Source organism: Trichoderma evansii (genome assembly GCF_050947405.1).
Source record: "Trichoderma evansii strain SZMC 28006 chromosome Unknown GGI43scaffold_1, whole genome shotgun sequence".
In the NCBI taxonomy this organism is placed as follows: Eukaryota; Fungi; Ascomycota; class Sordariomycetes; order Hypocreales; family Hypocreaceae; genus Trichoderma; species Trichoderma evansii.
Genome location: NW_028145205.1, coordinates 2730975 through 2752109, shown reverse-complemented (window position 1 = coordinate 2752109; position 21135 = coordinate 2730975). Strand labels below are relative to the sequence as shown.

The 21135-nt window shown below is 49.3% G+C and overlaps 4 protein-coding genes across 4 annotated transcripts; 2 read left to right on the top strand and 2 right to left on the bottom strand.

Moving 5' to 3' along the window:
- Positions 1 to 86: 86 nt before the first annotated feature.
- On the top strand, positions 87 to 3910 carry GGI43DRAFT_391497 (importin-alpha export receptor). The gene is made up of 7 exons (XM_083204450.1): positions 87 to 337; positions 452 to 594; positions 683 to 850; positions 910 to 1080; positions 1175 to 2570; positions 2636 to 2939; positions 3000 to 3910. Exons 1-7 carry the CDS (start codon positions 268 to 270, stop codon positions 3625 to 3627), a joined length of 2880 nt encoding a protein of 959 aa, XP_083066509.1. The 5' UTR covers positions 87 to 267; the 3' UTR covers positions 3628 to 3910.
- Positions 3911 to 4705: 795 nt separating this feature from the next.
- On the bottom strand, positions 4706 to 7124 carry GGI43DRAFT_427284 (uncharacterized protein; the record flags this gene model as incomplete). Its single annotated transcript, XM_083208788.1, has 3 exons — positions 6653 to 7124; positions 6401 to 6550; positions 4706 to 6325 (listed from the first exon to the last, which is right to left on the bottom strand). The coding sequence occupies exons 1-3, from the start codon at positions 6722 to 6724 to the stop codon at positions 4706 to 4708; spliced, it is 1842 nt and encodes a 613-aa protein (XP_083066508.1). The 5' UTR covers positions 6725 to 7124.
- A 7035-nt stretch (positions 7125 to 14159) lies between these two features.
- On the bottom strand, positions 14160 to 17222 carry GGI43DRAFT_28908 (WD40-repeat-containing domain protein). The gene is made up of 4 exons (XM_083201345.1): positions 16246 to 17222; positions 15759 to 16180; positions 15052 to 15677; positions 14160 to 14987 (listed from the first exon to the last, which is right to left on the bottom strand). The coding sequence occupies exons 1-4, from the start codon at positions 16928 to 16930 to the stop codon at positions 14897 to 14899; spliced, it is 1824 nt and encodes a 607-aa protein (XP_083066507.1). The 5' UTR covers positions 16931 to 17222; the 3' UTR covers positions 14160 to 14896.
- A 1318-nt stretch (positions 17223 to 18540) lies between these two features.
- GGI43DRAFT_391485 (uncharacterized protein) lies at positions 18541 to 20175 on the top strand. The gene has a single exon (XM_083204449.1). It carries the CDS (start codon positions 18585 to 18587, stop codon positions 20127 to 20129), a length of 1545 nt encoding a protein of 514 aa, XP_083066506.1. The 5' UTR covers positions 18541 to 18584; the 3' UTR covers positions 20130 to 20175.
- Positions 20176 to 21135: the final 960 nt, after the last annotated feature.

Genomic DNA, 21135 nt, shown 5'->3' with positions numbered 1-21135 from the left:
GCTTCATCGCAGCTTAATCCATGCCCGCAGCCGCAGCCGCCCCGCCGTCCCAGAGCTAACAGGCTGTGACAAAGCTCCAACCCCACTAGAGCCTTGCTACCAGCAGCAACGAGGCAACCTCCAAAAAAAGTCAACGCGAACCAAACATACCTACCGCCAATACAAACAACACATTGGACTTGCGCCCCAACACCCTTCGCCCTCTCTTTGTCTCGTCTACATAGCGAACCTATCTACACCTGCTATCCGACGCGAACAGAACTCACGATGGCGGCCGACGTTGGCCACATTGCACAGCTGCTGCAGGCAACACTCGATCCTGCTCAGCACCGCACAGGTATGTTGCGCTTCTCTCCATTGCCCCGCCTTCAGTGCAAACGCGAAGCACAAGAAGAGCGCAAAACACGCCTACAGAGGCCACCATGTACTAACGAGTGTCGAATAACTTTAGCCGAGGCTGCTCTCAAGCAGGAGGCGGCCAAGCCTCAGTACTCACTGACTCTGCTCACCATTGTCAGCAACGATTCTTTACCCATCAACACTCGGCTGGGCGCTGCTTTGGCCTTCAAGAACTTCATCCGAATCAACTATGTGGTAAGTCACGATGCCACGCCGCCGACGCGATCTACACCAGCTCGTCTCCGACACATGACCTTCGAGATACTAAGACTAGTATGTGTAGGACGCGGATGGAAACTACAAGATCCCCCAGGACGAGGTCGTGACAATCAAAGAGCGCCTCATTGGCCTGATGATTGCTTCTCCTGCCAACATCCAGAGCCAACTTGGTGAGGCTGTCAGTATCATTGCCGATTCAGACTTCTGGGAGCGATGGGATACTCTGACTCAGGTAGCTATCTTCCAATGCGAGCTTCATAAGCCCGTTGTATACTGATGGCGTGGTAATAGGACCTTGTTAGCCGCTTCTCCGCCACTGACCCCAAGGTGAACATTGGTGTGCTGGAGGTGGCCCATTCCATCTTCGTTCGATGGAGGCCACTTATGGCAACGACTGCTCTGTATACAGAAATTAACCATGTGATTAACACATTTGGCGCTCCATTCTTTCAGTTGTTAGCGGTAAGAGCAGTTCCAGCTAACTTTGCTTTCTCTTTCCAGTCTTGTCACTCCTTTTTAGATCTGATGCTAACGCCAACTCGTGTGAATGATATAGACTACCGACGGTAAAATCACCGAGCATTCGCAAGACAAGGCGGCTCTTCAAGGCTGGTTTGAGGTTCTAAGCTTACAGCTGAAGATCATGTTCGACATGTCCTCTCACGATCTACCTCCTGTTTTCGAAGATAACCTCGCCAGCATCTCCGAGCTACTCCACAAGTATCTCAATTATTCCAACCCCATCCTGAATACCGATGAGGATGACGAAGTCAGTGTTGTCGATACCGCCAAGGCTGATATTTGCGACTTCCTTGAGCTCTATACCTTCAAATATGACGCAGACTTCTCTCAATATTGCAAGCCATTCATCACAAGCACTTGGAATCTGGTGTCATCCATTGGATCAGAGACAAAATACGATACCCTTGTCAGCAAATCGTTGCACTTTTTGGCAGCAGTCGCGGCAACTCGAGAGCATTCCGAGCTCTTCAACAACGAAGAAGTCCTTACCCAGATCATTGAAAAGGTTATTTTGCCCAATGTTAGCTTGCGAGAGTCTGATATCGAACTGTTTGAGGATGAGCCGATTGAGTATATCCGTCGAGACTTGGAGGGCTCTGATACGGGCTCTCGACGCAGATCAGCCACCGACTTCCTCCGGAGTCTGCAAGAGAAATTCGAGGCCCCTGTCACTGGCTCTGTTTCCAGATACATCAACCATTATCTCACTCAAGGAAAATCTGATTGGAAGTCCAAAGACACTGCTGTCTACCTGTTCATTTCAATTGCCGCCAAGGGAGCCGTCACACAGGCTCAAGGTGTCAAGACCGTCAACCCACTTGTCAACGTTGTCGACTTCTTTGAGCAGCACATTGCGTCTGATCTGGTGAATGGAGAGGGTATTGAGCCAATCTCTAAAGTTGACGCAATCAAATTCCTGTACACGTTCCGCAGTCAGTTGTCCAAGGAGCAATGGAAAGTGGCTATTGGTCCGTTGATCCAGAACCTTAACTCATCCAACTATGTTGTATATACCTATGCGGCTATTGCCGTGGAGCGCGTGCTGTTTTTGACAGACGATGCGGGTAATGCAATGTTCCCTCGCGCAGATATTGAGCCATTCGCAAAGGATCTGCTCACTCATCTGTTCAAGCTGATAGAAAGAGAGACCAGCGCTCCCAAGCTGCAAGAAAACGAATTCTTGATGCGATGCGTGATGAGAATTCTCATTGTCATCAAGGATGGAGCGGGCCCTTGGCTCGATACTATCCTAACACACCTCATTCTCATCACAAATGTGATGAAGTCTAACCCTAGCAACCCTCGCTTTTACTACTACCATTTTGAGGCTCTCGGCGCTCTGGTACGATACTGTGCCGCGACGCATGCCGCTGCTATTAATCAGAAGTTATGGGAACCAGCACACCAAATCCTGGTGGAAGATGTTACAGGTAGGCTCTTTTCTTCTAGATATCCTTGGTGATTGAAATTTCAGGAACTAACAATGCACCGATAGAATTCATTCCATACATTTTCCAGATCTTGGCGCAGCTCCTTGAGTCAAGCCCGGTGGATTCCGTCTCTGACAATTACAAGGCGCTTCTTGGCCCTCTGTTGCAGCCTCCTTTGTGGGAAACCAGGGGCAACATCCCTGCCTGCACACGACTATTGGCCGCCCTTATCCCCAGAGTAGCCAAGGCAATTGTTACTGAGAACCAGACTGAGGCTGTTCTTGGAATTTTCCAGAGACTACTTAGCGGAAAGAAGTCAGAACTCCATGCTTTTGATATTCTCGAAGCTATTGTCAATTCTTTTGAGCCGTGAGTTGATCATGAATGAATATTGAGTGTTCCAACGCTAACTTCTCTTTCTCTTTTAAGATCGGCCCTTGACCCTTACTTTGACACCATTCTCAGGCTGGTTTTCACAAAGCTACAAGGATCTCCGGCTGATTCCTTCAAGATCCGCTTCGTTCGATTTTTCCATCTCGTTGCGGCGAAGCTGGAAGCTGGCTACGGAACAGATTATTTCGTCAAGCATTCTGATAAGGTAGACGAGAAAGTCTTCGCTCAAGTTTATCCTCCATTTATCCTGCAGGAAACGGACAAACTGGCACGACCCGTTGATCGGAAGGCTGCTGTGGTCTCTCTGACTAAAACGCTATGCGACTCTCAGGTGTTCGCTACCAAGTTCGCTAAGGGCTGGGGAAATACTTGCAGGATTCTCCTCACTCTGCTGGCGAACCCCCCAAGTGCTGCCGCTGGCGTCGGAGACGAAATCATTACCGAAAACTCCCCTGATGATATCGGATTCGGATTGACATTCACAGCTCTGAACACATGTAAACTTGCTGCGCGTGATGACTTCCCCGAAGTGCAGGATGTGACAACTTGGGTCAAACAGTACATGATTGGGGCTAACCAGAGACATGGTGGTGCCGTTGAGGGCTTTATCTCGCAGCGTCTTACGCCCGAGCTGCAGGAAGCCATTGCTCAGTACATCCGATAAAATCGACGATTTAGAAGACAAGTATACCAAAGAAAGAACCTTTTTGTTCTATAATTGGTGAAACATTACGAAATTTATGAAAAAAAAGAGAGAACAAGACCATATCGGGAACCAGGACATGGGGGATGGAGCGGTAGGCAAGGGGAAAGTGATAAGCGACATTAAATATTGAAGAGGCAAAATGAGAAAAGCTAGTAGATAGATACACTGAAATTACATAGGTATGTAGTCTAGTAGATAGTAATTGATATCCGCACCGAAATATGTCGATGCGAGAAAAGAATAACCAGTATTCAGAGTACTTCAGGAGAAGAAAAGAAACAGACAACGTGGCGAGCAGATAAAGTATATTACACAGTATTGATTGATTGTATCTTCTTTTAATGACAACTATTTATCAAAAGAATTCAACAACGTACAAGAGACTACTGATAAGTCACTGCGTCATCTCTTTCGTCTCATCTCATGAATTCAAAACCATGTACTTGAAAACTATATGCTTACCCGTCATGGTCACTTTAAATACGTTTTTCCCCCTCTCCGGCGCCGGGACGCAGAAAAGACCAAATAAAAAAAAAAGAATATGAGAATATCTAATAAACACCGTAAAATCTTTTTAAAAAAAGAAATGGAGCCGTCTCTCCCATAGATAAGGGAGAGAAATGAGAGAAAAGAAAAGAGAAGAGTAAAAATAGGGGGTAAAAAAAAAAGGAATTTGTACACTCTCCCAAGATAAAACCAGCGCCGGAGTCATGCTAAGGCTAAACAGTCCTCGTCGTAATGCGTCGTAGTGATGCTAATAGTAAAAATGATGTATGTCGTTATGTAGAGGCGATATTAATAAAAGTAGAGTAAAACAGGAGAATCTCGCCCAGGCGAAGTGAGCCAGGTATGCCTGCATTTCGAAATCTGCTCCTTGGATTTGGTTTCTCCTCTAGGAAATGTGCCGCTCAGTTTCACGAAAAAAACAAACGCTGATGAGTGAAAGTCGTTGGAGATATTAGTCGGCAAAGAATGATAACGTGAAAGAGGCAGCCAATATATATTGCACAGGCAGGCAATAAACTACCAGGCCAGCTTAAAGAAATCCACCCTCGGGGCCGACGCCGACAACGCTGTTGCGCCAAGGGCAGCGTCGATCTTGCGTCTGCCATTCTTGGCTCCTGGGCGGGGGAACGGTATCCCTATGGCTCATATTAGGTCGCCGTACGCTGGAGGGAAGGGGTTCGGCCCCAACACTTCCTCGGCGGCTATCTCCGCTGCTGTTGGTCTGGACTACCAGTAAGCTGCTGGTGCTCGAGAGCCTTCTGGTAAATTCAGAGAAACTCAACCTTTTGGAGCTCGCGCCAGATCGGCGATTATCTGAGTCTCCGCTCCGTGAAGCATTATCATCTGCGACCCTGCCTGCAGAAATTGGGTTCAAATGAGGCGTGCTCTGGGTCCTCTGCGTTGGGTTGAGGCGACTCTTGGCATGAGCTGTGTGAGGCCGCGAGGGCGGGGATTGGGATGTCGACGCCGATGCCAAGGTATCGACATGGAAGCTCAGGTGAGCCCTGGAGATCGTGGGACGTCGTGATCCGCGTTGTTCTCTTGGCGACTCGCCGTGTCGATCTGCGATAAACGCCAATGCTCGCTGAGCCGAAGGGGAAATAACCGGGCTCCTATCATAGCCGCCCTCTTGTTCATCCGCTGAGTGCGCGTTGTCATCGGAGTCGGCCTCTTCGTTATAGTCAAGATGTGACCCTGCTTCAGGGTTGTACGTATTGCGTACCGCAGCTCGCTCCAGGCGCTGGGCAGCCTCTCGCTGTTTCCGCTTATCGTCTACTTCACGCATGAGAGCATCGAATCGAGCAATGGAATTGAAATGGTCCTGACCGGGGACGCTCGTGTCAGCCCATGGAATGTGCCCTAGCTGAAAGGCCCTGTCAAGGATCGTCTCTCCAGGGGCAGGAGGGGCGCTGACGTCAAACGACATAGACGCCTCCATTGGTGAGCCTAATGCTTCATGACCACGCGTGGGTGAGCTCAACGTCGAGGACCGCCCTTGGGCCGCAGTCCACCCCTCGATCAGTTCTCCCTGGTAAATCGAGTCTCTGATCGAAGGCAACCCCGCATCGTTGTGCATCGGTCCAGTGTAGATTTGGCCTGGAGTCGCAAACGACTTCTGAATCGGGTGCTGACTGACGCTAGAGGGCGAGGAAATGTCGCTTCGTTTGGATCGCAGGCTCGGCGAATCAGAGCTAAACGTGGCAGGGCGCTCGCGAGGTCCCGTTGAATACGTAGCGCCGGAGCTCTTGTGCTGTAGAGGCCTCGGATCCGGGCGGCTCGCTTGATTCCCGCTATCGGGTCTGGGAAAGTACTCTGTCTCGCGGCTCCTGGGGCTGAAGGGGCTCGAAAACACCGGCGTGCTGCTTCCATCTGATGCTGTAGGGTTCTTCTTTTCCAGGATAAACTGAGCCCACTCATGAAGGCTGCTGTGGTGATCATCCTGCGGCGTTCGAAACCAAAGAGTACTGGTACCGGCTTCCTTGCTTGCTATCAAGCCCACAGATCGACTAGAACGGCGTTTCCGCTCCTTGTCGGAGATGGTAACAACGAGCGTAGGTTGGATAGGCCCTTGCTTGCGATAGGCAACCATTTGGACTTGGCAGTCGAGGACGCAGCTCGTAGGCCACTGGTAAGCAGGTTCCGCATCTTCCTGAGAAAAAAAAAGGTGTTAGATATTGCTGTGTGGGTTGCCAAGAATAACAGCAGCCAGCGTATCAGCGCTTACTTTGGACTTGAAAACGGAGATGCAGTATTCGTCGGTAAACGTCTTGACGAGAGGCTTAGGGCCAGAGCTGGTAGGCCATACGCTGTTACCACTCTGTCGGTCTTTCTGCTTGTTGATCGTCGTCCGTCTGCCAACGAAGACATATCGAGACTGCAAAGAGTGCAAATTAATTAGTTGGGATCCAATTAGAAACAAAGCAAGTATGAAAACCGGATTATTAGACGAGACAAACGAGACAACAAGCGAACATACCTTCCATTGCGCTTTCGCAAGAATGTGGTTTCGGTCGGGGGGGACAAGAAGATACCCGTCAAGGTAATCCATGGCGAGTGGTTGTGAGGCTGCTGCTCCTGAAAGACGCAGTTGCAGTCGCAAACAAACCGGGAGAAAGGGAAACGGGGTTGTCAGTCGTTCGGGTTAAAAGCACATGCTGGGGGAAAAAAGCAAAGACGAAATCGCCTCTTTCGACTGAGTTCATATGCGTAGTCGAGAGGTTTGCGCTTCTCAGGTGTAAGAGCAGAGCTGTAGCAACTCGACAATGGGAATGCCTCCTATCTTGTCGTCTCCTCTTTTTTTTACCTCGTCTGGATGTCCGCACAAAACGAGGCTCAGTAAGGCAAAAGCAGCGAGTCTCTGGTGGGTCGAGAGATAGCAACGGGGTATCACAGCAAGCAACAAAGAAGAGAAAAAAAAGGCGAAATGAGGGATTCACCGAGATGGAGCCATGGAGAAGAGGGAGCGCGAGCTGAAATACTAGCAACGGGCAGTAATTTAGCAACTCAGGACCCGGGCTAGTTCTGTCCGGAGATGGTGGATGCGGCTGGGGACGATGGTTTAGTTGCCAAACCCGAGTTTATAGATGACGATCCGGTGTTCAGGCGCCGGCGGGGGCAGCAGAGACGCTGTGCTGCCATGCGAGTGCCAGTGCACAGGGCCCTGGACGGCCCTCTACCGTAGGTACCCACCGTCGCTACAAGACGCTGGCTGGGCGCTGTACTTGCTGCTGTGACGGAGGGCCGCCACCGGACCCAGCGCTGGGAGGCGCAATCGAAGTCAAATCCGAGGCACCGTATCTATGTACCAGGCTCGAGGCCTGCGATGCAAGATACTTCCAGAATGAGTGGGTCGACGTCGAAATCAGCGCTAAATCCGGCCTCAAAGCATGTCTCGTCATGGCCGCAGAGGAGTCCAGGTACAAGGAGCTCGCCGGCGCACTAAGGCCCTTGCTGTCCCCTAAAGAACAGCCAGTGGACCACGCCGCCTCCCCTTGGACATTCCAAGGGTTCCTGATAAATTGCATCCCCACCGCCCAGAATCTATTAGCAAGGCTCTGGAGGCACGACGAGAATGAAGGAAAAAGAAAAGATGAAAAGTCAAACGCTGGTACGAAATAGATGGAAGCACTAAAGTGCTAGCATTACAGTAGCGGAACTGCAAGGTACTTTTTGTAGATACTTGTACGCACAGGTCCGTACCTGATAGTTAGATGTTGCTGCCAGTTTACTTTGAAGCAGAGAACAAGAACCCATCAATAACATTACCTAAGATATTGATAGGCATCCGGCGCCTTGGGCACACGCACGAAGCACCATCAAATCCAGTAGAAGAATCAGATCCTTCCATGTGCCTACTAAAGCAGAAACGATGCAGCAATAGTGCCTTGGAATAGTTCGCCACCCCGCTGGTGAAGTAGCGTGCCGAGTACTTTGGGGTACCGCCTCGTATCAGAGCGGGCGTCAGTTACTCCACGATACTACGGCCGCCGCAGCTTCATTTCACTGACGATGCCAGCGCTCGCCCGTTTGGCGTCCCGTCCTGGAAAGAGCCATCGAGTTATTGGCAAAGCTGCGTCAGAGAGCGGAGCGCTGCTGCTCCCTATCCCCACCCGGGTCTCCAGCGGTAATAACACTTGTAATACTACTCCATATTTTATATCAGCTTTGATGGCTTCGCTCCCGCAAAACCTTCTTCAGCTCCCTACTGCTAGCACTATACATATCACTCTCTCCGAGCCAGGCTATCGGCGCAGCTGTTGACAAATACTGCGAGGGCCGCGGAGTACCGTCCTCAATCAGAGTAGTCCTCAGCGAAATGGGGTCAATATTACAGACTACCGCTGGACCTGATACAGGCACATACGAAATCACATCCACCCAGCTGCACTCGGCCATCCAAGCCAGAGACGAACGAGACCCTGCCTGGGAGTCGTATGGTGCTGCTGCCATGCTGCTGCTAGTGTCAGTGTGAGTAACTCTGCCTACGGATCAGGAGAGCCGGGCACGAACGAAGGAGGCACAACGTGCGCCTCCAATGCAGGGCTGCATCCGCGTGTACGACTAGCTACTTGACACCTGCGCTGCAGTCGATTCTGCCAACCGAAGTACGAAGTACGACAACAGCCCAAGGACCAGGGTTGCCAGGCTAAGAGTGTGACCACGGGAGCGCAAAGTGGCTCCTTAATTCTGTTCTAGCAAAGTCTATGGAATAGCGTCTTGACGCTTGGCCGCCAGAATGGGCCAGCCTCGGCCAGGGGCCAGGAACGGCGCAAAGTCTCTGAAAAGCCACCAACCATGGTATCATCATAGCAACACACCAAGAACGCCTGGACACCACTAATTTCGCCCTCCTGTCCGCCCGGCGCCGAATGGAAACGCACTTGCAAGTCCATTCATCCGGATCTTGATCGGCATTGCCATGGCAGTGTCCGCCATTAGCCGTGTTAGCCATCATTCCTGGCAGCCAGCCGTACGGGTACGCCAACAAGGCAGTCCACCTTTCGTTGTGGCTTGTTAGTTTCCTCAAGTAAAGCAAAATAGGAAACCACAGGTAAGATACCGAGCATTCCGCAAGGTGTTAATGTCAGGCATACGCCCAAGTGGGCGAAGCATAGTTCCAATTGCAGCCATGGCGTATTAGTACAGAACGCTATCATGCACGAATACCAGTACAACTTCTTCGAAGAGTCGTGTCGTTGCTCAGGCTCCGCCAAAGAAAAAAAAAATCGAGGCTAGCTGCTTGCTGCATGCAGGGGCGGCTATTGCAAGATGGCAATTATGGATACCGGCCTCCACCTACAGAGTGCTCGAGCTTTACCTGTAGAGCATATGCCTGTATATTCTCTTAGGAGTACACCGGCGCATACTCCATACAATCTGTTCTCTACCGCTTCATTACGAGAAAGATGGTATGGAACCCTACTCCGCTGCTTAGGGTGGGCAAAGAAATTTGTCCTCAAAGTTGTGGGTAGAGCAAGAAATTTGAAGGGCGTATACTACAGAGGCCTACTACTCCACAGAGATCATCGTTCATTTTGACAGCACTGGGCGGAAACGAAAGCCCCCTACGGAGTATATGTCCACGATTCAAGGTAGGTCCTCTTGCTTATTTGTCATTCCTCTAGGGATGTCATCTTTGTGCTACATTCGGATGTACAAATACCAGCACTTTGGATCACCCCGACGAAGGAAAAAAAAAAAACAAGAAATTAAAACGAAAATCAAAGAACAAGAAAAGCTCGGGGAAGCCGGGGTGTTGGTGCTACATTCTTGGTAGAGCTAGTGCTCTTGTGGTACCTGCATGTCAGGCACAGATCTGCTCATTGGCCAAAAAAAGGCCGTCTGGCTAATGCATGGCTGCATCTCACGACGGTGATAATCACGGTGGCGACTCATCGCATCCTTTTCAAATGCTGGTACGGAGTCCAGAATACTACGCAGTTGGCGACGATATCAGACGATATGACATTCGGCCCCAGCCTGCTGCTACGGAGCGGTTCGGAGAGTAGTACTTGCAAACCCAATGCCATACTAATATTCCGTAGCATGCTTTTAGCCGTCTATCCAAAGTTCCCCTGCATTGCTACCAGTTGCCGATCTTCGGTGCAATATTTCCACGGTGGTATTGGAGTCGTGGTTCTTGGCTCGTCCAGGCCAATAGAACTTCACCGATGGAAGGAACAGTGATCGTTAGCCTCCATCTTGATCTACGATCAATTTAATCTCTAGTCTATTGGCCGGGCGCATATGCTTAGATGGCCAGTGCTGGACCTCCAATACTACCTTGCGCCCACGCCATCCTCTTGTTTGTACTAGGCTGCCCAGGGTTGCGCAAAACTAAAAGAAAGAACAGAAACAAACGGGCGCTGGTTACATCGCTGCTTCATGTTATACAAGGGCCGTTTTTTTTTTTCTTCGCCCCTTGACATATACGCTATATCCAGCACGAAGGCTAACTGCACTACCGGCTTGTTCCTCAGTCGGGCATGAAGATGGAGGGGCGGATGTGCCAGCGTCATCGCAAACTTCTATAAGTCGCTTTTATGCAACGAAGAGCTGGGAACGCTCCTCGCGAGATCAATCATATGGCATTGCCGAGGTAAGCTCTGTTGTCTCTATGCGCAGAACTAGTATGAAACAAAGGAAATAGACAATACGACGTACCAATGATCGTAACATAGAGGTGCAAGTGCTGCTCCGTGGTACCTAGCGTCTACTCGCTTATATCCACATATGCTGTCATGGATGATAGAATGACGATTGACGGGGTTGCACAGATCACCCATCATTCAATTGTACTACTGCAGTACCAAGGAGTACGAGAACCTATCCCCCCCCCCTGGGGCCTTGAATCCCGCATACGATTCTCTTGTACCTTTCCGATTGCCGTACTAATAACTAATACCGTATGTTTCTTCCATTGGCTTATGAAGGACTTGTTATGTAGCAACAGTCAGCATTTTACAACAGAGTAGGATGATGGGATAATGTGACAAGTAAGACTAGCCAGCCTTTGTTGGGAAATTGAGTTACTGGTGAAACTTTCGATTCCTTTGTTTCTTGCTCACCTTCTGTTTCCAATGCAAGCTCAGCAGTCAGTATAAGCATTAGTAGTATTGCTGCATACGGATTCGCCGAAACGGTTCATGTCCCTAGAAATACAAAGTATACTAATGTTACCGGTAATACGCAGAAGTATGCTGCAGTCTATGTGAAGCGAATGGAAAGGATCCGCGAGATCATCTCTTGGAGGTGGCGTCAACACAAACGGCGCGATCTTGCAGCCATGGCGGTAACCCATTGATCGGTTCAAGGGCGATATCTCCTGAGTGGAAAGTAAGCCTACCTGCACATGTATGTCAGCAACTCGGACTCTTACAGTACCGGTATACAGGTCAAGGCGGCTTTGCTGGATTACTTGTCAGGGATATCAGCCTCAAAGAAGACGCATCTGCAGCGCCAACCCTGCATAGAAGCGATGCTCTGGATAAGCACAATGTTCTGTGAATGGATGACTAAGAGCAGCGCCCGATCTAAACAGTCCCGGTTCCATTTCCCGCGAACAATCATGCCATACTGCCAGGGAGAGAACTTGGGCACGATGCATGCTGCTCAATCCTCCACTCAGGGACAAAAGGGGAAACGATACGCCGTCAAGTCGGCTTATTCGGATGACATTCGTCTCGTCTACGTAGTCGTCTATCATTCATTATCGCTCCAACAGATCTCGCCTATAACAGCTCGGTAATTGAAATATAGGCGAGATTCTCTCTACAGAGCAGGTATATCATTTTCTTTCACGGCTAACCTGCCATTAGTTCTTCTAAGCCGTATCGGGCGTGTAGGGTCATCGGCAGTTAAGAAGCAGATGGCAGCGACTTCTGACACCCCTATTGCCTAAACGTAATCGTAATTACAGCATACTACGCGGTATTCCACTTATAATCTCGATTATACTTTGTATGGAGAATATAGATATTGGTATTCGATTACCTATACTCGCTCCCAAGAATCTGTACCAGCAATATTTTAGCGTCGTACAGGAGCATCAACGACGCTCGCCCCTCATAAATGCCCCGGATTGTGGGGTGCTCGCTATTCCGTGGCATCCCATGATCCTTGTCCAATTTCGTTAAGTTGCTCAAGCTCTAACCAGCCTTTGAAAGAAATACAGAAAGAGAACAGAAACAAGACAAGCGCAAATGTGCATGGGCTCAGTTTTAGGCTTTTCTCGCCCTGCATATAGGAACAAACTCTGTATAAGTCTCATCAGACTACACCACAAGCGTCAGAGACATCAGCAGGCTAATGCTTAGGCCTGTTAAAAAGAAAGGGGTAACATGCTGGAGGATGCCAGAGCCCAGGCCTCAAAGTCCCTGCAGGTTTTACTTGCACACAGCAAGCAGGGTAAAGGAACCTTCTCAAAGGGAACTTGGAAGAGCTGACCCGTACAAAGCGCCCTGGATATTATATCTGCTGGTGCTTTTGATAGCACCGCGACTACTAGTAGTATTCCATAAGCATGCCACTTGGTATAGCGTGAGCTCTCCGGCACCTACCGAATACTGCTGGTCCTAGCAGTATTACAGTGGTGCTCCGAATTCTATGCCAGGATATGCGATCGAGGACTCCGTAATGCTACTACCAACATTACTACTGCTGCTGCTGCTGCTGCTGCTGCCATTAAGCCTTCAATACATGTAGATGTGTCCAAAGAGCAGTCGAAGAATTAGAGACCAGAGACGGGTGACAATTATTCCAGATCCTTTGCAGCTCCGTCAACAGCTGCCTATAGCCGACGTCGTCCAACACCCGAGTGGCTATACATATTGCATATGGTATGTTTTCTCGACGCATCGGGAATCGCTGCGTAGTATCGCTTAATCTATCTGAAGACTGACATCGAGCACGGACAACGGCCTGGGCACCATCGGATCGCACATGCTGGCAGTGTCAGACGGCTCTAATCACAACTAATACGAGTGCGATGACATCTCGTTGCCGCAGGGTGACAAAAATCTCCTATATCCCGCTCTCTCTCCTAATCAATGGCTGGGGTTTACGCAGTGCAAAGGTCGCAAGCAATGCCTACTCTGTACACACATGCTTTTAAACCTTCTTGGCGCGTTGCCATCACCACCAACTACTACTACTAATACGAGGCTTGGAGTGCTTGCCAGTATGACTGCTGCTACGACGTACTAGCTTCATCCTGTAAATAAGTGCATCATTAGCCTCTCATCCATCTACCACCACCACATCCCCAGATCTACAGCTGAAAGATGGACTTCTCACATGCACTAGCACTAGCATGAAGAAGGGATGCAGCCAGCATATACCCGGCAGCCATTATGCCAACTCTGCTTTTTTGCAGCACATACAAGCATGTGAATGTGCCTGCGTGTGTACCATGGTAGCCCGTTCCAGGGGACCCCGTCTACTGCTAATCCCAACTAAACACCGAATATCGCTCTCGCTATGACCACGATATCTAATTCGTACGCTCTGGCGACTTGTGCTCACGCGACACCGCGCCACTTTGCGGGGTTTCTTTGTTGGTAGCAGTAGTAATGGTAACAGTCCTTCATATATGCCGTTGTTTGACTAACCTGCAGTAGTTGTTAGTTGTTGCTGCTCGTTCACCCTTTAATCGGCTATGCTTTAGCCTTTTTGCCTTTCTTTGCTTTTGTGTTTGAGATTCCGGTACGTCTGCTGTTAGCTGCATTCGCCGGAGGCTGCAGACGAGTTACACCGAGCCTTTCTTTATTCGGAAAGAAGAAAAGATATAAAAAGAAATCTGCATACGACTATGACCATCCTACCTAACTGGTAGCACGGCATGTCTCAATCCTACATATGCAGAGGCATGTAAGGGGAAATTCTACAAGTCTAATCCGTATTAGCCTGCCAGCCACACAAATCCTATGATCCCTTCCTACCCCGTATTACTGCCAATGAACTACTACGCGCGTAAATGTCATCATCATCATAATGGCATGTCACTGGTAGGAGCAACGATGTAACGATAGTACAAATTACACCTAGAGTGTAGAATTGTTTATTGAGTGTGCGTAAAACAAACAAATGCCATTCTTCTACACATAAGACTAACCGCTCATGGCATCAAAGGCCACTATACATCAACCGCTACCTCTTTGAACGCCTCCCATTAGACACTCCAGTAGGTTAATAGAGATAGAGAAGAGAGGGGAAGAGAGAGAAACAAATAAATAAACAAACATACGAAGCGTATGGTAAAGACACAGGGCCTGAAGCAGCTAGAGGCTGAATAGCAATATCTCCTAACGTTGAAAAGTGGCATGACGCTTCAATGATAGCAGTGTATCGATCTCTATTTTCCGCTCATCAATTTTCCCTTTTGAATCATGATACGCCAAGGCAGTTCGCCCCAGGGGTCCACCACTTCTCCCATCGATATAGGTGCATTTCAGACGAGTCTGGATGAAGCTGAGGGGGAACGCAAAACAGAATTCAAGAGAGAGAGAGCCCTTGCTGCCCTTTCCAGACCTGCTGACGCCATTTCCAGATCTGTTGACCTGATATTCTGGGTTGCTGTTCGCGGTGGTCGCGGTGGTCGTAATGCTGGAAGCCTTGGACCTTCTTCTAGCTCTGAAGACGCCGTTGCGGGCGGCGGTGATTCTGGAGGTCCGGACATGGGATTTCTGGGTTGGCGTAGAGGGCGCAGCGTTTGCCTCTCGGCCTACGACTCGTCAATCGCATTCCTCCATCCGTTAGATCCTCCCCTAGGGTGTCTTGCCCGAAGCTCCACGCTCCGTGCTTTGCTGGTCCAGCTGTGAATTCATTGTTAGCAAAATTGCGGCTCTCAAGTATCGGTGGTTCCTGAGTGGTACTTACATCTTGATACGGCCGTCATCTCCACACGAAGCTAGCATACATGGATCCGTGGGATTCCAAACCACTGCATTGCATCGCGGCTGATGGCCGGGCAGCCTCTCGACGGCGGCCCCAATGTTCTTGTGCCAGATGAGAATGTTTCCATCTTCGCTTCCACTCATGACAAAGCTCTCGCTTGCGCCGCCAAATGCAGCACGGATAAGGAAATCGCCTCCCGTGTGTCCCAAAAACTTTTGAACGGAATTCCTTGTAGTAAGATCGATGAGTTGAGCCTCGCCGTCCTTCTTGTTGACAAGCAAATGTCGAGAGTCCTGGCTGATGCTGACCGATGTTGGCCTGGCCTTTAGTTCTAAATCGTATTCTAGCTCCCGCGTAATGGCATCGTAGACATGTATGTGTTGTAGGTCATCTACTACCACTAGCAGGCGCCCATCGGGAGATCCACAAAGATCCTGAACTCTGTGTTTTTTGTCCCATTCGATAACCTCGTCGTCATATACGTTGAAGGTACACAGGCCGTGAAATTTATCCAAGGTACCCAAGACAAATGATCTACCGTCTGGCGCCCACACACAGCCGCTTACCGGCTCGTCGAACCTTTTGAAATCTTTGATTAGGGTGCTAGTCTAGGCCTCAGATGTTAGCAGCAGTCGCAAGGACGAGGAATGCAGATTCGATCTGCAGATAGATGGAGTTTCTCTACTTACATTTGGATCCCACAGCCGAGCATGTTTATCAAAAGAGCAGACCATAATCATGGAGTCGTCAGGACTCCAAGAGATATCACAGATACCTTTACCTCTGTCTTCTGTATTAGGTTCAACAGTGAGAATACTCACGATGGAGAATGTGTGTGTGTCCCATATCTTGACGTGCTCCCGGCTACCACAGGCTGCTAAGCGCGTACCGTCATGAGAAAATCGGACAGACCAGATTTCCCCTCCAAAGTCGCCCAGCTCTAGGGCTACTTCAGAAGGAAAGTTTCGTCGGTCACAAAGGTGGTCGGAATACAACGAAGGAGATGATGCCGCGGTGTGGTAGAGGCATGTATCGATCTGGCTTTGCTTAACGTGCTGAAGGAGCACAGCTAGACGGTTCTCCGGCAGCATAACCGACGGTGATATGCGTTCTATCAGTGAATAGGTTAGCCGAAAAAGGACGTAAGTACTTGGGAAAGTATTGGGAAGACTATACTGGATAATTCTGATAGCAGTTTTCTCCGAGACTGCCCATTGGCGCCATCCCAGTTAGCCTTTTGCATAACCTCTTCCGGAGAACTGCACATCAGCAAGCTTGATAGGAGTCGAAGTTTGGCCGGATCTTGGTAGAGGGGTGTCAAGTCCATGCGAAGTATCGTTAAGGCCCGAGATGTTTCACCACGTTCAAGTAGCTCTAGGAACTTCTGCTGCCGCAGCCAGAACCTCATTATATCCTTGTCTGAGCCAGCTGCAAGAACAAGACCGTTTCCACCGTCACCTTCTTCATCCGGCGCTGTTGCCCCATTTAACAAGTCTTCGGCCTCTGCCCAGGAGCCAGCAAGCACAGCCGACCGAAACGCTGCGACGGTAGGATTCTCTAAGCTGTAACCGCTCTCTTGTCCAACACTGTCGGCCGCTGTTTGGTAGCCCATGTCTGTTAGAGCCTGAATCAATATCCGCGTGACTTCCTCTCGATTGTGTCCGAAATACGTAAGAGGGTGTGAAGCCGATCGTTTCTCGCCATTCGACGACCCATTCGTCACAACACCTGCCTTACGGTTGCCGTTGGCGGAAATAGAAGAGGCTACATCTCGATGCGCTGTAGATGCGGCGAAAGAGCCGTTTGACTGCGTCGCCCCGGATCCATTAAACGCCCCGGCCATGTCCCCATCTGATGACATGATTGCGCCGCCGCGCCGCCTTCGTTTTAATTGCCTTCCGGTAGTTGTGTCTGCAGCGGCAGACACAGCGTCCACAGCAGGAACGGCAATACGGGCCTCGTCGTCTAACTGAGGCTCTGCAGATGGTTGTCGTCGTCGTCGGCCTAGGATCTGCGGGGGAGGCTGATGAGAGATTGATGGAGATCGGTATGCTGTCGAAGACGCTATATTCGCAGCGCTAGCCGGCACTCGCGAAGCAGTATCGGCGGGCCTGGGAGCAGGGCGAGTGTCGAGTGCCGAGGACGTATCAGAGGAGCTCCGAGAGGCTGGCGGAGGGCTTGGGCCGTCGGAGGCGTCAACCGAGAGGGCACGAGAGTTGGAGAGTTGGTCCACGTCGACCTCTCCGCGGCAGATGGCCGCGGTGTGATGGCAAGAAACCTGGCAGACGGCTGGCCAGGGACCAGATGATGTAGGAATCCACGGGAGTCGAGGTTTGGGCCTGGATGGTCCAGATCGTGAAGCTCAGCCAGTGACGAAACCAGGCGGGACTGGCTTGGCCGAAGCGTCTGGGGCTCGCTTGTCCAGCAAATACGTAGCCGAAATGCTCATGTGAGGCGCAGAAGGGAAGATGGCCGCGGTAACGAGCAGACGGAAGCAGCTGTCGTTGCAGTCGTTGCGTGTGCGGGATGAGTAATGTCGTCAGAGGGGTTGCGGTTCAACATGTGTCGAAGGTCCGTAAGATTTAAGGTTCCGCTGGGGATGGCACCTATTATGGGCTCCGACTGCCAAGTGGCGGCTGTAGTGGCTGCCAAGCTGCGCTGTGTCAGTGCGGCCACAGCGACTCACGAGGTGGCGGCTAGCGCTAGCGGCAGCTGAGGTATCTTAGATATTGATGGCAGCAATCTCTAGGTGCCGTGATAACACTTGAGAGATTAACATGTACAACTGAAGGGAGGGTCAAAAGTTTACGAACGCTACCCCAGCCGCCACCAGAGATTATCCTATTGGAAAGCTAATTAATAAGTTTATGAAATATCTCAGCATGATGATAACCCAATCTGGTATTTCTTTTATAAGATTAAAATTGGAATAATATGCGAAGCAAACTTATGCGGATGATATCATTGATATAACCAAGTATACGTGCACACGACTTAACCTCAGCTGGCCTCATCAGGCGTATCAATCCTGGTTTTCGCAGGTAGGAATAAAAGTACCTATGTAGTCTGTCTTTTGTGTATATACATGTATCTTCTACCATCGCAATATTTTATGCTATCATGCTCTCGCTGTAACTTAGCGGCGAGGCTAGATTATAGAATGATTATACAAGACTGTATTAGTTGATAATTAAAAGTGATACAAAGTATTTATATTCTACTGCCACCAACATCATCATTTCTACACGATGTCTTCCCTATCTGCCAGCTCATGTCTTCTTCGTGGACACTTCAACGTTGAATTGTGTCTAGTTTGTATCCAACTACACACCATCTCTACACACCGTCACTCGAATGAGGCTGCCTTAGGCAAAGGGAACGAGATGCATAGCTATAAATCCGTTCAATAAATTCTTTCCCTTCTCTTGCTTTTCCTTTCTTTTTAATCTTTTCCAACTCTATTCATATTTCAAAGACTAATACGTATTATCCTTCTACTTCCAACAAGCTCTACAATGGCCACCCCAGTTCCAGAACAAGTAGTTGAAGTCACCGCGCCCAGAAGGAAGAGGAATAGGAATCGCTCCGATCCTGACGACACATCTACCAGCGATGCAGCTTCCAAGAAAGCTGAAGCCGAAGCTCAGCGGCGGAACGAGCTTATACTCAGCTATGCGCGCCATCCCAATGGGCAAGAAATGGAACTTCCTCTTGATGGCGACTTTACCGGCTTTCATGCACTTTCGCGTCAATCATACTACGTGGGAATTCGTCAGCTACGGGAGCAGATAAACAGCGCCGACAAACAAGTTTTGTCCGAGTCACTTAGAGCTCCTTCGCCTTGGGTCCCAGATCCAACTGATGACAGTATCCCAGCTCACTCCTACGGGGGCGAGGACGAAAAAATTGAAGAAGATGATCGCAACAGTGACGGTTCTCACTCTGCTTACAATAATGGAAGACCGAGGAAGAGAATGTGCAGGAAATCGAATCTGTTTGTTCTCCCAGAAGACGAATCCGATGAAAAAGAGTCCTCAGATCTCATTTTAAGAAAGACGCCGCACAACTTTATGGGTATCCCAAGAGAGATTAGAATGAAGATATATCGCCACCTACTTGTCAACAAGAAACCGATTACTGTTCACGGAGGATGGAAGCAGGTTCACAGGAGCAACAAGTTGAATTTGTCTACGAGCATCCTTAGTACATGCAAGATTGTGCATGACGAGGCTTGTGTTGTGTTGTACGGAGAAAATGTATTCGCATACCTTCTTCGTGATCCAGTCTACTCTCAGCAGGCCATTCTCAATTTGGCGACAGATGATGACGAAATATTATCTGAAGATGAAAGCGACAGTGGCTCAGAGTATGAAGACGAAGAGGAAGAGTCCCTTTTCTGCAATGATCGCGCAGAGAGATGCATCGATATCGCCAAGTTTGCGCATCTATTTCGGAAAATTGTTGTTGAAGCAGAACGCAATCGATACTCGAAAGCAACTCAACAGAGTATGGCCACAGCAATTAGATTCTTTGCCAAACAAAGCGATGGTGCATCCAGAGACGACACTTGCAACATCCGCACGCTGACCATTCGCGTATCGCCTCTTTGGCATGAAGAGGGAGATGAGCCCGGAGGACGCTTCACTTTTATCGATTTCTTTGAGGCCAATGCGCCTGTTATCAAAGCCATAAAAACTCTTGATTGCCAAATATTGCACGTCGAGATACTTACCAGGTACATGAGCCGACAGTCTTCCAGCTCGGCTATTACCTTGAGCGAAGACGGTTCGGTTCGTCTTACCGTGGACAGACGCTGTGAAAGATATCTCAATATGATCCATCAAGGAAGAGCACACCAGGGAGCTCTCGACGAAAGGGACAAGGTTACGCAGCTTCGGATGGGGGTAATGGCCAACAGAGCTTCAGTAGCAATCGATGAACTGGCCAAACACGTTGAGGAGCAGTGCAAGGAGAGGAATTTCCACCAAGACACGACGATGGGCTTGGCCATTAATTGGCCAAACATTTATGTTGATAAGCTCGACATGATGACCCACTGAGCTCTTCTTGAATCCTTTTCTCTTCATTCATTCATTCATTCATTCATGATTTGCTATTGGGTCATTCGATACTTGGGTTGCCTTTCTCTATTATGCTGGAGTTGGTTTATTAAGGAAATAGATCCAGACGAAATGGCTTTTATTGTCTACAGTATGTCATTTGGATCCTCAGGTTTTCGAAGACGGAGCTGGGATGGTTCAAATTTGCTAGATTACGGAAATTGAGGCGGCGGCAAGGCAAAGCAAGTACTAGGTATTGCATGAGCTTTCGAATGGGATTTTTACAAATTAGCTATCTCTTGATCAACTTTTGCAGTTCTTCTCCATGAATCAAATTTATTTTCCCATGCAGGTATCATAGTGAAGAGTTTCTGTTTTGCTTCTAATTCGCTAGGCTATGAATGGGGTAGATGTGGTATTTTGAGCCAGTTCATGGTTTTCATGCGAGGCCTCAGCTGAGAAGCCTCCGATGACGTTTCCTCTCTTGATTTGCTTGGCTGCCTTGGGCGCATTTGTATGGATCCATTTAGGCGTCCATATCCATCGGTCCTCCCGCCTCCAGACCACCGTACAAGGTCAACGCTGGTTGGGCTGCGACAATGCAGCTGCACACAGTATAGCATATTTCGGGGCCTTACAGTGGCTCCAAATCTAGCCTCCCCTGCTTGGGACCCTGAGAAAAGCGCTGATCCGAGTGGTGTTCATGCAGGATCTGCAGCCATGTTGGAGCACATACATGAATCTCCACCAATTGCAGCTGGAAAGAGAATGAAAGAAAATGGAAACCCTTGTTGATAACCGCTAGAGAGATGCTAGTATTATACTATAATAGTATTGGGCAGATACCCTTTAAACTATGTGCCAAGTGAGTATGTCTTGATAAGGTAGCGACTGCTGGGCACAAAGTTGGTACCTAATAAGCGTCAAGGCCTTGTTGGGTGCTAATCGCGGACTGGCCCGAAGTGATCTAGCATGTATTATTATCTTTAGCCAGGGTGGTAAATTA